The sequence below is a fragment of the Leptopilina heterotoma genome, unplaced genomic scaffold, assembly GCF_015476425.1.
Source record: "Leptopilina heterotoma isolate Lh14 unplaced genomic scaffold, ASM1547642v1 Lhet_167, whole genome shotgun sequence".
In the NCBI taxonomy this organism is placed as follows: Eukaryota; Metazoa; Arthropoda; class Insecta; order Hymenoptera; family Figitidae; genus Leptopilina; species Leptopilina heterotoma.
Genome location: NW_025110883.1, coordinates 1,321,540 through 1,338,958, shown reverse-complemented (window position 1 = coordinate 1,338,958; position 17,419 = coordinate 1,321,540). Strand labels below are relative to the sequence as shown.

The window sequence follows — 17,419 nt, the reverse complement described above, 5'->3', positions numbered from 1 at the left end:
AGTGTGAATTTTTATTCTTACAATATAGTAATAGATAAAAAAAAGTATTTTTGTTTGATTTTCGTAATCTTCTTTTGAATTGATTATGAAGAAGAATAAAATTATTTTTGATTTCGAAATCCTAAATTATTTTTTTACTCGAAAAAATTAATAATGAGGGTATTCGTAATGATAATGTGATGAGAAATTGATTGAGAATATTGTCTTGTTACTCGTACGCGCGCTTTCTATATGGTTCCGAAGAGCTTCCGAGTTTACTCGCTGCTCTCTCGGTGAGAGTGCATGCTACTCGGACAACAAGGAAACAACCGTATGCGAAATGACGTAACGATAAAGAAAAAAGGAGAAAAAATACGAGAAAACGAAAGTACACCTATCTATATGTAACAATAATAACAATAATTCTCGAGTACTGACAATATTTACATGTGCATAAATATTCGCACATTAGTTTTCGATTTTTAGTTTGAAACAGATTTTTTAGAAATCAGACAAAATTTATTCTTTTTTGCCACCTTCATTAATTTATTTTTTAGGAATTAAAAAAGAGGAATTTAGTAATTTTTAGGAAGTATATTATAATTATTACATTTTTATATCTAACCGAATTTTTCTTTTTGTTTCAGGTGAGTGAAATTTCTACAGTTTACTATGATCAGGTTTCGACAAAAAATTCCGTGAGTACGAAAATAATATAAATAAATTCGCCCTCTTAATAATTTGAAAAAAGGTTCGAAAATCAAAAACTAAATGTTAGTTACAAGCGATAGTAATTATAATGATAGACGATAAATGATTACAATTTTTGCTAACTGAAAATTAATGATTGGTGATCGTTGCTGCAGGGAGAAAAATATAAAAGTAACTTTTACTATTTTTATAGTAAAACATTTCTGGTAATTTTTACTACTTTCGGAGTAAATTTTGCTACGTTCGAAGTAAATTTTACTAATTTTTCACAAATATATATGTTCTTTGAACGTAAAAAAATTTACTTCGAAAGTAAAAGTAGTAAAAGTTACCAGAAATGCTTAACCTTCAGAGGACCGAGGTGGACACTATATAGTGTCCATAATTTATTTTAACGAATCTTGTTATCGAACTCTAAAGGTTAACCAGAAATGTTTTCCTATAAAAGTAGTCAAAATTGCATTTATATTTTTCTCTGTATGGTTAGAATCGTTAGATTACAAAAGTTGGGTGTTACAATCGCTGGTATTTACAATTTTTGTTAGTTACAATAGTCGAAGGTTATAACCACTGGTAGTAAAAATGCTGATAATTATAATTACCAGCAATTTTTTTACCAGTGATTATAATTTCTGGTGATTATAATTGCTAGAAGTTCTAATCACTGGTGGTAGTTACAATCTCTGGTGGTTATAATTCCTAATAATGATAACCATTGGTAGTAATTACAATTCGCTGGTGGTTATAATCGCTAGTAATTAGAACCACTAGTAGTTAAAATCACTAGTACTTAAATAATTACTGATAGTCACGATCGCTGGTAATCACCATCATTATTACTCGCAATGATTAATACTCACAATCGTTAGCAGATACAATTAATGATAGTTATAATGAATGGTTGTTATAATTACTGCTACCGCAATGGTTACAATCGACAGTATAATTACAAACATTGGTATACCTAAAAGGAATGGTATTTTTCTTTTCTTTTCTTTTCTTTTTTGCGAACAAAAATAATAAAAATTGTGTTCGTACCGTTCACGCCGGATGTTCGTTTACTGAGAACGGACCTTGGAAGCCCGTTTGTTAAACGTACCATCGTTTCGTATATATTGAGGGAATCTTTCCGGTTCTCGCGAACGTCGTTTCTCTCCCCATAGGGGTTTCTTCTTCGTGTCCTTGAAAAGTCGCGAGCACGAAACTCCTTCACGGTTCCTGGCTTACCTCAACTAATATAACTTCGATATATCGTGACTAACAAGAAAATATCTCACACTCTCCCACGTCAAAATTGCCCACGTTTTGCTTTCTTTTCAAACAGAAAGAAAACATTAAATAAACATAAGAAATTTTATCACATATAATTAATGCTAATAATAATTTTCCCATAAATAGAAAATAAGGAATAATTTTAATTAAATATTTATATTATTTCAATTAATTTTGTCTCTTTTTTGTATTTATAAATTCTGTAACTATTATTAATTTAATGTGGTGAAAAATTGAACGTTTGACGGGGAGGATTTGTGTAGAAAATAGAAAAATGATGGAGGAAATTAAAGGAAGAAGGAATGAGATAATGAAGGACCAATTAAGGTTCTTTTTTGCTCTCACTAGAAAATTTTTATACTCTCTACGCACATGAAGAGAAAAGTGTAGCATCTCGATTCTTGTGGTTGGCAATAATTAATATCCGGTCTGCGCTCGTAATAAACCTCTTATTACAAAGAAAACAAACAAGAAAAGTAGAGAAAAAACGAAAAAAATGACGAAACGTGAAAGGCACACGCACAGAGAGAACAAATTTTCGAAATAAAAAAATATTTTCCTGACTTTTGTTTTAATTTATCAATAGTTGAAACTATCGCTCGGGAAAATAATAATAAAATCAGTAATAAAAATAAATGAAATAAATAATAAAAAATAGAAAAGAGACAGATTGAGAAAGATGGTCCAGATGATGCGAGGAGGTGGAAAAGTTATTAACTAGCGATTCAGGCCGAGACTAACGCGCACTTTTCCTCGACACGTTTCTTCGCAACGAGTCTCAAACTTGTTCGAGTGTTTTACTTTTTTTTTTATTGCAAATATCCAGTCTTGCGAAAAACTAGCTTCCTCATATTTGGATAGACTTTTTCAGTGTTTCAATTTTTTTAACTTTCTTCCCAATATCTCTTTTTCCGAATTTTTTTCTTCTACTATAAAAAAAACTATATAAAAAAGAATATTTTTTATTTTGATACATTTTTGATCTCAATTTGATATCCGTAGAAAAACTTAACTGGAAATTAAAAAGATTTGGAGTTTAAAACCATTCTTGTTTTTTCCAACGCGATTTTCTAAATTTTAGTCATTCTTAAAAATTTTCCTGATTTGTTTGAAAATATTCGTGACAAAATTTTTCTAGATGTGAAAATCCCACATTTTTTCTGTAAAAAAAAGAAAAGCAAAAAAAAAAAAAATAATAACTCTAGTGTCGTGACAAAAAACACGTGTGGGATATTTTTTGCTTTATAAATATGCAGACCGCAAAGTCAAAAACGATTCCACGTATATATACCTAAAGGGTGTTCAGGGTGCAAAGGTTACGCGGAATTTCTCAACACCCCATCCTCCCTCTCTTTTTTCTCTCTCTCTCTCTCTCTTCCACACCCAACTATTCTTCCTCCTCCTCTTCCCACCCTCCTGCCACCAGTTTAAAGCAGCCATCGTCATTCCCGAGAGGCCTCGAACTATCCACCTTCCTTCTAGGCCTTCGTCATCCAGGAACGAGGGGATTGTACTGCGGGTATTTGAAGGCTACCGGAATCATATACAAAGACTCTTGCTTTATTCTTTCTATTGTACTCTTTTCTTATATGCACTTCAGATTTTTTTTTATTTTTATTTTTTTTTTTTTTTGCCAGATTTTAATGTGCTCTTTATTTTTATTTCTTTAATTTTATTTCCCTATTTTTATCTATACTAATACTTATTATTAAGTTACGAGTTTACTACAGTTGAATTAAAAATAAAAATTGGAATTGAATTACCTATTAAATTAATTAATTAAACTAGAAACAATTCGCGCTCTTACGAATTCTTAATTCGATTTTTTTTTATAGAAATAAAATATGCGTTTACAATTTTCATAAATAAATGAACTTCAAACGGTTTGAATTTGCAATTTTATAAAATTTCAATGTTGAATGAATAAAAGTATAGAAATTTTAATGAATTTAGATTTTGCAAAAAAATCTCGACAAAATCACAATTATTATTTTTATAAATTAAAAAAATTCTTCAAAATGCAATTGTTTTCTAAAATTTTAATGAAATTCTTGTCAAAATTTCAATTGTTTTCAAAAATTTTCCTCATTTCAATGATTTTTAATGTCTACTATTTTAATAAAATTACCCAAAAGAATTCAATTATTTAAAAACAATTTTAATAAAATTGTACACAAACATTTCATTATTTTCATAAATAATAAAAATTCCACAGGAATTCAAATATTTACAAATTTTTTATAAGTTTCTTCTCAATAATTCAATTATTTTCAGAAATAATAAAAGTCGTCACAGAATTTCAATTACTTTTAATAAAATTTTAATCGAATTCCTTGAAAAATGTTACTATTCTAAAAAATTTTATTAAAATTCATCAAAAAAATTCAATTATTTAAAAATTTGTTATAATAAAATTCTTTATATAAGAATTAAATATTAAAAAACATTCAATTATTCAATAAATAATTTACTTTTGTATTTAAATAATTGAATTCTTGAATTTTCTAATAAAAATTGATTTGAAAATTAATTTTTGTTTAAATTTTAGATAATAATAGAATATGAAAATAATTTTTAAGAAGTTACGGTAACAATATTCTTATTATAATATAAAATAATTTGAATTCAAAATTTTTGAGAATTTTAATTCCTATGGATAAATAATAATAATTACATATTTAAAATATTTAAAAAATAAATTATTGTTTTGGAATAATTTTACAATTAAAGATATTCGTAAATAAATTTAATAGAACATTTTTTTCAGTAAAATTTTTTCCTTTATTTTCTAAAAATTCAAAAATTTTCAGTTTCATTTTCAATTAAATTTTCTAATTGACAAATATAATTTATAAAACTATTTTTTTCTCTTTATTTTAAAAAAAACTTTGAATTTTATTAACACAATTAATTGAAATTAAGAAATAAAATTCATGCAAATTATTTCCTTAGGGAAATTGAGAATTTTCTAAAAAAATATTAAGAAACGGGAATATCTAATTTTTTTCTTCCCAAAAGAAAAAAATGAGTTTGTAAACAATATTTTTAGTGAGAAATAAAAATTATGCATAAAATGGGTATATTATTTCCTACTTTTTAATCAAAATTTTTTAACAATTAACAATTTTCTAGTATTTTTTATAAATGAAAAGGAGAATAATTATAATTTAGATCAGTCAAACGAAATTTGTTATAAAAAAAATCATATAACAAACAAAATGGGTACATTTTTTATTTTTTAATTACAAATTTTTAATAATTTTCTAATTTGTAATATTATTTTATTATAAATCATGGAAAAATACCTGCATATTTTCGATTTGTCAAACAATATTTTTTAAAGAAAAAAAAAAACAAAATCATAATTGTAAAACGTACATAGAAGAAAAAATTATCATAATTTAGTGCAAGAATCGAACCTTTGACGTTTTTTTGATACGGTCGGAAACCTTACTAACTGAGCTATTAACAAAATTGTCAACTAATTTCAATTTCGAGAGTATTTTCAAATAAAAAGTATTAGTATTCTTATAGTATATAGAGAATCATAATAAAATTAATTGGTTAGTAAAAAAAAACATTCATACACCTTTTTCTAAACATACGCACGAAATAAGCAAACATTGCTCTAATTTACAGCGATTATATACTTAATTGAAAAGTAGAATTTCACTTTCAAGAAATAATTTGATTACAAATTATAGTTATCTGGGTCGTACATCGAATGTTTAATCGATTTTCGCTTGAAGAGAGTTATAAAAATAGGAAAAATTGCAAAAAAGAAAATAAAGAAAAGAAAAAAAAGTGCCACACCAGTTCAATCGCGCATATTGGCCTAAGTACATGGGATCAAATTAGATTGTGAATTTACAGAAAGGTGCGCATTTAACCGAGCGCATAAGCATATGTGTGCCTTTTTGATATATGTATATACTCAACGATATTTGCCCTCCTCATTGCGAACAAACATCTCGCGCGTGAGGAGAAAAATTCTTTTCGCCTGCAAAAGCCGCGCAATGTGTGTGTATATATATATATAGTATATAGGAACTGGGGCGAGGCGAATGAGGCACTTATCACGAACGTTCAATTCCTTTTTTTACTAATTAGAAATTATTAGCTTTGATTTTTAGAAATTTTCAGGTTTTTTTAAAAGAATTTTTAAGTTTTCAAATTTATTAAATACCTAAAGCAATGGACTATTAAACAAATATTTACTAATCTCTCGAAAACAAATTTTCTATTTATAATAATTATTATTAATATAATATTTATATATTTATATTTTATTTTTAATATAAAAGAATAAAAATATATTACAACTAGAATTAAACGTCAATAATTATTATCCTCGTGAATTTTTAACAAAAAATAAGAATCGTCTCTGTTATATATACATTGTCGATGAATATTCCTTTTTAAAAATAATAGGTATAATTAAGGAGATTAGTTTTCTTTTAATGAGCCAGACGAACTGGATAAAGATAAAAATATTTCCCCTCTGTTTAATAATTGAAATTAATTAAAAAGACAAAAAAAAGAACACAGTGGAAAATTGTAATTGACATTTTGTTACACACATATATGTTTCAATTAAAACTGTAATTATATTTTTATGAAATTGCAAATGAAATTCCAAAAATTGAATGTTTTTTTTATTAGAAGAAAAATATGGAATTAAAAGCGGAGATTTAAAAATAATACCGCCATATATGAATGTATAAAATATGCGCGAATCATATATGACAAAGTCGGAAGTTTATTTATTCATATGTAAATCATGTTATTGTGTATAAATAAAAACGCATTCTCTAATAATTGAAAAATAAAGAGGTTTGAAAGAAAAAAAATAAAAACTGCCGAGAATTGATAATGAAAAACAGATTTGATTTTAGAATAAAAATCACGAATTTCTTAATCGAATATAATAAAGAGAGTGTGTTCGGATAATGATAAGATTGTAACAGCAAATTGGTGTATGTGTATATGTATCATTGAAACATGGGATTACTCAGGTCGATAAAAGTTTTAATATTGTTAAGAAAACCTGCGTGCTTTTACAAGTGTCGCGCGAGAGAGACCATATATCCATGACACTTTCTTACAATGTTTCTTCAAAAGATATACGACCGATAACAAATTTCTGATAATAGAGGAGAGTTCTCATTGTAAATATCGGCTCTCGCGTTGAAAAACACTTTTTATTTAAGTGAAAAATACAATAAAAAGGAAATTATTTATACGAACATTTATTACAAAGGAAAAACGAAACTTGGGATTTATTAGATTTTAATTGCGTATATAAAAGTGTTTTGTTTTTTTGGGAGGTAAATTGTTTTATTAAGTCGAAAACTGCGAAATTACATTTCAAATATAAGCTATAAAATTCGTGGGTTGCGTACAAATGTGACTTTTATTCCATAATAAAGATTTTGTCTTCCGGGTATTCTCTGGATTAGGAAATTCGTGGCCTGAATTCTGTGTGGAGAAAAAATGACCGCTGAATCTATATAAACCTCGTCGGGATATATTAAAAATGAGGAGACAAATAGCAGTAAATATAATAATATATTAGAATATAATAAAATTATATTATTAAAATAAAACATGAAATTATTAATTATTATTACAATATACTATTATATTTATTAAATATTTGTTCAATTTTGCTTTTTAAAATTAAATAATTATTGAACAGAAAAAATTGGTTATAGTCGTGGACGTTAAGGCATTTAAAAATCCAATTGAAGTTAAGCGTCGTGCGTTCGATTCTTCCCAAGAAATAAAATTCTGGAAAGAATTAAATTCTTTCAAAAACAAACCTAAATAAATTCTTCAAAAGAATTTATTTATTTACAAAAAAAATTCTTTAAAAGAATTTAAACTTCAATCAATAATTTTTACACAATTTAATAATAAAATGAATAATAATAAAATTATTAATTTCAAATATTAATATAAAATTGATTATTTTCAAATAAAATTAAAGAAATGTTTCGAAAGAATGCAAATATTTTCAATATTTTAATAAAATTCTAAGAAAAATTGAATTATTTTCTAAAAATTTTTTGATAAAATTGAATAATCAAATGTTTCATTATATTTAATATCAATCAAGATTTTTCCCGAGAATTCATTTAATTTCAATAACAATTTTAATAATGTTTCTCGGAAAAATTCAATTTTTTCCGAAAATTCAATTATTATCAATAAAATTTTAATATATTCTCTCGAAAAAATTCAATTATTAAAAACAAATTTGATAAAATTCTTTGCAAGAATTCAATTCTTTTCGGAAATGACAAAATTTTCCTCGAGAATTTAATTATTTTCGATAACAATTAAAAAAATAAAAAAAATTAAATAATGATTTAAATATTAATTTATTAGTAAAATTTACTAATTTAAAAGCAAAAAGTCAGTCACTAATTCAAATTAGTAAAAATTTTTACTGTTTCAAGTTTACTCCCTAAATTTTTTTAGGGTAAAGTATTTTTTACAAGGTAAAGTGGTTAACTCCAAACACTGTAAAAAGAGGGAGTTACATTTTAACTCCCCAGGGAATTCTATAAAAGTCGCACTCATTTGGGAGTTTGAAGGGAGTTGGATAAAGGGAGTTGAAATTTACACAGTAAAAATAAAAATTAACTCCAAAAAAAAAAAAAAAAAATTTTTTTTTTAAATTTAACAATTAACCCCTTTTTGGAGTTGATTTTTAGCTCGAAAAATTTCACTCCCAACTCCAGTGACCGTCAACTCCCCTAAATTTTGTACAGTACACTGTAAAAAATTTAGGGAGTTGACGGTCACTGGAGTTGGGAGTGAAATTTTTCGAGCTAAAAATCAACTCCAAAAAGGGGTTAATAGGAAATGAACATAAATTTTTTTGCTTTAACTCTAAAAAAGTGCGAATTTTATATAAAATCCGATCGGGTTTTTTCAAATTTAGACTGTCTCGTATTCAACTTAATAAATAACGATAAGGAAAAAATTGCATCGAAATTGAAAACAAATATTAGTAGAATAATGTTTTGTACGTCCTATCCCAATAGACGGAAAAATAGCTCCCCTTCCCCTTTGCCCGCCGTTTCTGACACTTCCCTTTCCCCTCGGGTCCCTTAGAATCGCGACTCCCGACGTTGTGGTAGGGTACGCACAGCCTAGCACGCACCGGCGTGTCGCACTCGCGAGAGCTTGCAATTTCAATTCTCTCTCTATACAATACATAAATGTGTGTTATGTTCTGTATAAAGTTGGCACTTTGCGAGAGAGAAGCAAAATTCAACACACCGAGTAACAGCGAATTCTGCCGACGAGAACCGAGTTTCAACTCTTGGTTTCGTCGCCGCCGCCGCCGCGAGAAACCGCGAGTGAGAGAGAGAGACATAAGCACAAGTGTGATGCGAGAGTCGAGCCGAGCGCGCCGAGTCGAAGTGAAGTGGAGTGAGTCTGGAGTAGTGAGTGAACGAGCAGCCTGGACTAGCGGACTACCCCGATTCCGAGTCAGTCAGTGTGCCACCGGCAACCGTCGTTCATAGGCATAAGAGAGACATGTTCCTTTTTTTCCCGTGTTGTCATATCATCAATTCTTCTTCTTCTTCTTCTCACTAAAATAAAAACACAACAAGTCTTTTCAGAACTATTTTTTTTCACTTTCACTTTTGTGGTGCTTGTGCAATTTCCTTTGGATTTGGATTTGGATTTGGTTCCGTTGATTATTCTCGCGAGTGCTATTTTTGTGGTGTTTTGAAAACTTGAGAAAACGATATTCAAATGTAAATAAGTTTGTGTAAATAGTTGTTGGAATTGTGACCGAATTTTACATTAATTGAAAGAATAAATAAGAATAGTGTTGAGTGGTGAGAGTGAAAGTAGAGCCATGATTGGCGCGCCAGGCCAAGTTTAACCACCCCCAATGCTCCTCAATCTCCGAGTCGTTCAAGATGGCATCGGAGTTGCTCCGGTAAGGTCAAGGTCCGCATAGAAACGGGACGACAATTTCGATCAAGAAATAAAGAGAGTGAGACGAGCGAGGGTGGAAAGGAAAAGAAAGAGGATTTGAAGCAGTGGAAAAGCAAAAAAATGCTTGAAGATCAGCCGTTGGACCTCAGTGTCCGTGTTGGTGATTATGCCGAAATCAGCAGCAAGGAGGAAATTTTAATTGCCGAACAGGAACAGGATCGTGACCGAAAGGATTTAATTGTCGATGAATACGGAAATGCGGCCCTAAGGTTGCGTGGTTTGATCAGCACCACCACCACAACCACATCGTCGGTTGATTACTCCCAGGAAAGGGAGGACAGAACATGCTCTGAGGATTCTGATGATTCCTTTTCCGACAATAATCATAAGGATGAACACCGATCGAGATCACGACCGCCCGGCACAAAACCTTACAAGAAAAATCTCATGCGACGATATCGTGAGTGTTGTTGTTTTTCAATTTTATATTTTCGGGAAATTTCTCGTTTATACTTTTCTTTATTGGCTATATAGGAGACAAATCTGCATCACTGGTACTCTCTTGTACAAACAGTTTCGTTTTATATCACTTTTCTTTAAAGGGAGTTTAAGGTATCCAAATGCCTAATAGGATTAAGATAACAATCATTTCTATTAGATTATGATGAAGCTGAAACTGGCACCCATCACTTAATTTGGGTAAAATATTTTTATGGAGCTCAAACTTGTACCCAATTATCAGCATCGACTTAATTTTTCAAAATTTTATATTGGTTTCAAACAAAAATGTATTTAACTTTAAAAACTTTCCAAAATTAAGTGCGGGTACCAGTTTCAGCTGCATTATATTATGATTTAGTATCAAATTATTGCACTCGAAAAAGTTCCTAGTAGATTTGAGTACTGTTCAACTGCTCTTAATAATTCAATAAGTCCTCAACTGAATTTAAAATGTTGTATTGACTACCTAAAAATAGTTAAAAAAATACTAAAAATGTAGTTGGTACAATCAGATTTTGTAGTTGTTTTTGTATTTTACACTGTAAAAAATTTTTGGGGTAATTTTACCAAAAATGTTTTAGAAGTAATTTAAACTACATCAAAAATAGTAAAATCAACTAATACACAAACATTGTTAGCATAACTGAAAAAGTAATTAATTTAACTACTTTTCGCTCAACTACATAATGGAAGTTGAATTTTTCGACTAAATTTTTTCAGTCTAGTTAGTTTTGCAATTTAATATTTTCAAGTTTAACAGAGGTGCCAGAGAAAATTGTCCGCAGTCTTTAAGTCTAAGTTTGTAAAAAGTCGTCTACTAATTAAAGAGTCAAAATTTGCACTAATTTTTAGTAAAATTTAATTTTTTCATTCAGCAATTGAAAGTAATTTATTTAAAATAAGAAATACAATAGAAAATACTAGTAGTATTACTATTACTTCTCATAAATAACAATTTCTACTAATTTTTAGCAGAATTTTATTATTTCATTAAGTAGTTGAAAAATATTCAATAGAGATTACTCTCTAAATGTGAATTAGTAAAAATATTTACTAATTTAAATTAGTAACTGACTTTTTTGAATTAATTTTTTTTTTTTGAATTAGTAAATTTTACTAATAAATTAGTAGAAATTTATATTTGTTAGTAAAAATAATTGAATTTACTAATTAAAAAGCAAGAAGTCAGTCACTAATTCAAATTAGTAAACATTTTTACTAATTTAAATTTAGAGAGTAGACATTTTATCCCAAATTGACTATTTCAGCTAAAATTAACTATATTTTTAGCTAATTTCTAGTTACCTTAGTAATAATACTAATAGTACTAATTATAATAAACTAACAATTTTTACTATAGTTTTTACTCCCTAAATTTGAATTAATAAAAATGGTTACCAATATAGTGACTGCGACTTTTTGCTTTTGAATTAGTAAAATTTACTAATAAATTAGTAGAAATTACTATTTATTAGTAAAATTTACTAATTCAAAAGCAAATAGTTGGTCACCAGTAACGTAAAATTCTTGTAATCAAAATTTAATTAATTTCGTTCATTCGAACGTTCAGAACTTTAAGATCATGTCATTAATTTAAATTAGTAAACATTTAGTAAAAATGGTTACTAATTTGAATTAGTTTCTATGACTTTTTGCTTTTGAATTAGTAAATTTTACTATTTTAGTAGAAATTACTATTTATTAGTAAAATTTACAAATTCAAATGCAAAAAGTTAGTTGTTGATTTAAATTATTAAACATTTTTACTAACAAAAATTTAGAGAGTAGTGGAATTTAATTTTTTCATTTAACAGTTAAAAATAATTAATGTTCAGAATAGTTTTTAGTAGAATTTACTTACTTTATTTAGTACTTGAGAATTATAAGTAATATTGATAGTACTATTTATAGTATAATAAAAAAATAAAAAAGAACTAAAAAATACTAAAAATAGTAGAAATTCTCACTAAACGACTTTTTACTAATTCAGATTCAAAAAGCACTTTTCTATATTTAAAATAGTAGTATTCCGATCGTAATTAGGCCCTGTTAATACATTAAAATTTAGTACTTACTATCAAAAGAGCGCCTTATTAGAAAAAAGGGAAATTTCTAAACGAAATTTTAGAGATTAACTAATTTTTCGTGTGACACACTTTTCTATTGCGCATTTGACCCGTAAACTTAGATATTAAGCAGAAAAGGAATAAAACTTTGAGAAAAATTTGCCATTCAATTGTTTTTCTTCATCTTCTTCTTGTTCTGTTTTTTTTTTTTTAAATAATAACTTGCTGGAAACTTGAACTTCATATTTACTGAACAAAAACAAACGAAACTTGAGAGAAAGTTATCAGAGGCGTCAGCGTTGCGTGAAGCAAAAAACTATTGTCTGATAACAGAAAAATAAATTGCAGATTTAGTCGTTGGATAATGGAGGACCATTTTTATACCAGAATGGAATTTTATTCTCTTTTTACTGTTGATTCGTTTTCATTTTTTAGTTTACTTCCTAGTTGAAAAGAAAAATATTTTTTGTAATTTTTTTCGCCGAGACATATTTTTTTAATCTAAATATAAAAAATAGTTTTAAAGTATTGTCTGTAAAAGTCATGAAATAGGACCAAAAAAGCGGAACAAGATTTTTCTAAATAGTTGCGAAAGTAAATAATTCGCAGATTTCTTTTGGCGTCTCCATTTGCGTGTACTTGTATATATAGGTATTGTTCAAAATGAAGAAAAAAGAAAAAAAAATGTCTTCAAAGCAAAATAATTCTGCTATCTTTGTCACCAAAGAAAGAATCTCCAAAACAAAGACAGTAACCTAGATCTTTTCGCGATCGTCTGCACATTATTTTCCTCAGACCAAGTCGGTTTATAATCTGACGAGTCATTTTCCAAAACATGTATTCTCTCTAAAGGCAAATTTTTAATTCATTCTTTTTCAACTTTCATCAAATTCGGTAAATTCCAGAAATATTTTTCTAGTTCATCATAGAAAACACCATTTCTGTATAACAATTTTAATTTCGTTTTTGTTAAAATTTGCAATTATATCCAACTAATATTTATAATTGTAAACTCTACAATTTTATAGAATTTAAAAATATTTATTTAATGTATAATTAATTTTATTTTATTGCTGAAAATTAAATATCTTCTTAAAAAGATAATACATGTTTAATAATAGAGGAACAATTAAAATTTGTTTATTTGAATAAAGAATTTTTCTGGAACTCATGTAACGTAATCGGAAATATTTTTCTTGACACGTAATACTGTTTAATATATGTATATACTATAATGAGAGAATAGGTCAGGTGTTTCTCGCAATGTAAAACGGATCCGACGCGAAATATCTTCTTGAACGCGTCGTCGTTGTCGCCCGCGTAATCAAAGTTTTTTCACACACATAAAATGCAAACGACTTTTATTACCAACATGTACGCACCATTATAAAGCAAAAAAAAAGAAAGAAGGGGTTTCGGGTGTCTGTATTGGTGCGCAATTTCGGTCGATAAAAATATTACGCAAGCCATCTCTCTCACTCTCTCTCACGCGAAGGTCGTGCGCACTGACAACGACTTCTGACAAGTAAAAATTAATATGAGAGAAAGACATTCATATTGCAAATATATAACAATAAAAGTTAATTCACAAAAAAATTTTTATTTTAAAATAAAATAAACAAAAATCGAAATAAAGAATTTAAAAATAGTTACAGTAAAATAATAATCAAAAATAGTAATAATAAAAATAATCAAAAATAATAATAAGGATAATAATAATCAAAAATAATAATACTGATATAAAAATAGTAATAATAGTACTTATAATAAGAATAATGATAATAAAATAAAGATAATATTCTGTAATAAATAAAGAAATAGAGATAAAAATTCTCTCCGCGAAACAAAAAGGAAGAGAGAAAAAAAGGAGGAAGACGAGAGAAACATATATTGATAAAAGAAACGAAATAAAAATTGTTCGCAGAGTTCATTCTTGAGATTTATAATTTTGATAATGTATTATACAGTTTTGCAAGTCTCGGGAGTTTTATTCTTTTTTTTTTTTTTATCAAATCTTTTTTTGGTATGATAATACATGTGACCTGCCTCAACCTCGACAAAATTAGTCCCTCGTATCTTTACGCAACCAATTATTTTTCGTCGCGATATCATAACTCCTTCAAATAGCCGGATAAACAACGTGTATTCGAAAAAAAAATGTTCTTCCAACTCGTTTTATAAATATAGAAAATTTTTATTTATTGTCTCTTGACTCGATTTTTTTTTCTTTCTCAATATATTTTTGTCGCATTATGTATGTTAATTATTGTCAATTTAAATCTCACGTGTGTTTTTTTAATTTTTTGCATATGGATTTGTGGGATATTAATATTTTTAATTAATACTTTCAATTTTTCATTCGATGTGTGATTAAAAAATTGAAACATGTTGCACTTTTTATTTTTACATTTAGATGTTAATTTTTGTCTTATTCTGCAATTTTTGCTTTTGAATTCAGTAAAATTTACTAATAAATTAGTAGAAATTACTATCTATTAGCAAAATTAATTGAATTTACTAAAAAAACAAATTTTTTTAATTAACTTCATCATATGTGTCATAAGTATTAGTGTGACAATTAGTGACACAAAAAAATGCTGAGTAGGAAATCTGAATGAATTTGCTCTTTTATTTCTTCTAATTCTCTCTTGAATGAGGAATTTTATTCTATTCTAGATATTAGAAAAGTTCATCCTTGAACTCTATAGGGGTCCTTGAGAAAAATACGGATTCAAGAGACGCGCCTGTCACCTAATTTCCATTTATCCCCTCTCTCTCTCTTTCTCTCTTCAAAATATGTTTATGAAAAACTTCCGAAAGTGAAAGTTGTATACAAAATTTTTCGGATATTTTTCGAAAAACATTTTTCATTTTAGTCACACTCATTCAATTGCAAACTTCCCAGGTCATCTTTGCCTAATTTTTTTCTTTTTTTCACTTTCTCCGCATATTGAAAGTGAGACTGTTTTTTTTCGCCGAAAAAATGTTGATTCTTCTCAATCTTTACCGCATTCTTATGCCTGGACCGAGGCATTTTAATTTGTAGTGTCAAATGTTTTCCAAGAAATTTTTTTTTATGAATAATTTTTAATTATGTAAAGTGTTAGTTTTTTTTACTATTTTTTATTATTATTATTATCAATATTATTATTATTATTAACATTCTTTTTTTGCTTTTTGTTGAAACCGTTTTTTTTAAATATAAGAAAAAATTAGAAAACAATTGTTTATAATTAACAATTTTTATTATTTTATTATTATTTATTAATTGTTAGTTATTTATTTTTTATTTATTTATTTATTATTTATCATTTATTTATTTATTATTATTGAAATTGAGACAAAAAACGAATTCGTTTTTTATCTCAATTTGCCATCCTTAGAAAAACTGGAATCAAGAAGGGAATACAAAAGAATTGACGTAAAAATTTTAAAGATTTTTTTTTCTCCTCTCGAGCCATATTTCTTTTTCCGATACTTGTGTGTGACCTTGGATTCTTAAGAGTTAACCAGGTTTTTATTGTGATTTTGGGTCAATTTGAACCTTTTTTTTCTTCTGCTTCTTAAACGGTAGCCAAACGGATCCCCCGGGATCATCTTTAAGTCTCAATACTCTTGACCTGTCAAGCCACAAGCCACTGGCGCGTTTGACTTCCATTCAGGACTTGCGGGTAGTCCTTCTTATTGAAAAGGAGAATTTCCATGCCTCCGACAAGATAAAGTCAAATTTGATCCCTAAACGTAACTGGCTTCCGGAAAATTTATATTTATGACTCTTTCCGGTATTCCTGAGAAAAACACACTGTCTTTTTTCCAAAAATTTTTTTTACAATACACTTTTTTTCACTCTTTTCGAAAATTTGTTTCTTTTCATTTTTTTTTCTGAAAAAGAAAGAAATGAGGATGAATTTCGAAAAAAATACCGAGAAGTTTTAATTATGTCATGATTATGAAAGTAGAAATTTAAAAGCGTATTTCAAGAATGTCTGCGTATTCATTTAAATTGAGAGCACTGTTTTTCGTCAATAATTGATTGTAACTAATTTTTATTAAGCATTTTTTTTTATTTCATGGAAAAGCACAAGGAGAATATTGCGTAAAAATGTAAACATGACACATTTGAAAATAGTGTGCGTTGATTGTGAAAGATTTTTTGCGTGTGCGATTTTCTGAAATATTACGAAAAGTACCTATATCTTCCTTTTTTAGAGATTGAAATAAAATGTAATAGAATTTTCAACTGCGGGATCCTTTTGCGAATGAAGATATATAAGGAGAGGGGGTGAGAGAAAAAGGGAAGGAAGGGTGAAGGATGATTCGAGGCTTTAAATCACTTCAGTGAATTTCAGCAGACGCCCACTTTAAGAATACGAAGACAAATTACTTCCGGTGCAATTTTTACTTGTGTATAGGATACATTTATATTGAAGTAGCCGGTCAAAAATTTTAATTTTACTCTAATTAATAAAAATCATTAACTCTTTTTGAAATTAAATGCCATCCACTTGTTTCGTTTCCGAATTAATTTCTATGGATAAGAACGAATCTATTTTTTAATCTTTTGAGTTTGTGTTCTGACGGTAACCATTTGTACCGTCGATTGTTTTTTTTTATAGAAAAAGTAGAATAGAAAACTTTTCTAGTTAAAAAAAACAATCGACGGTACTTTAAAAAGTGGTTTACAATCGTCGGTTGTTTGCAATCCGTCGAGTTCGGTATTCTCGAATAAAATCATTTGACGGTACTTCAAAACTTTTGGGTCGCAATTTTCGGGTTTTAATACTTTGATGAGTTTTATAAATTGGGATAAAAAGAATCGATGGTACTTTCAAACCCTGGGTTTACAAACGACGGTAGTTCAAACATTTAGTTTACAGTCGACAAAATTTGCAATCCGTTAGGTTTTATCTTTCTTTTAACTATTAGGT

General features: G+C 27.7%; 1 protein-coding gene across 6 annotated transcripts in view; it reads left to right on the top strand.

Moving 5' to 3' along the window:
• The window catches only part of LOC122499365 (ecdysone-induced protein 74EF), a 198,775-nt gene that overhangs the window by 122,368 nt on the left and 58,988 nt on the right, over positions 1 to 17,419 (top strand). The window contains exon 1 of one of the 6 annotated variants that reach the window (XM_043607679.1): positions 8,929 to 10,384. The exons of the other annotated variants lie outside the window; for them this stretch is intronic. Coding sequence (XP_043463614.1) covers positions 10,045 to 10,384 — 340 coding nt within the window. The 5' untranslated portion in view covers positions 8,929 to 10,044. Of the gene's footprint in view, positions 1 to 8,928; positions 10,385 to 17,419 lie in introns of those variants that run through there. 6 annotated transcript variants of the gene reach the window in all.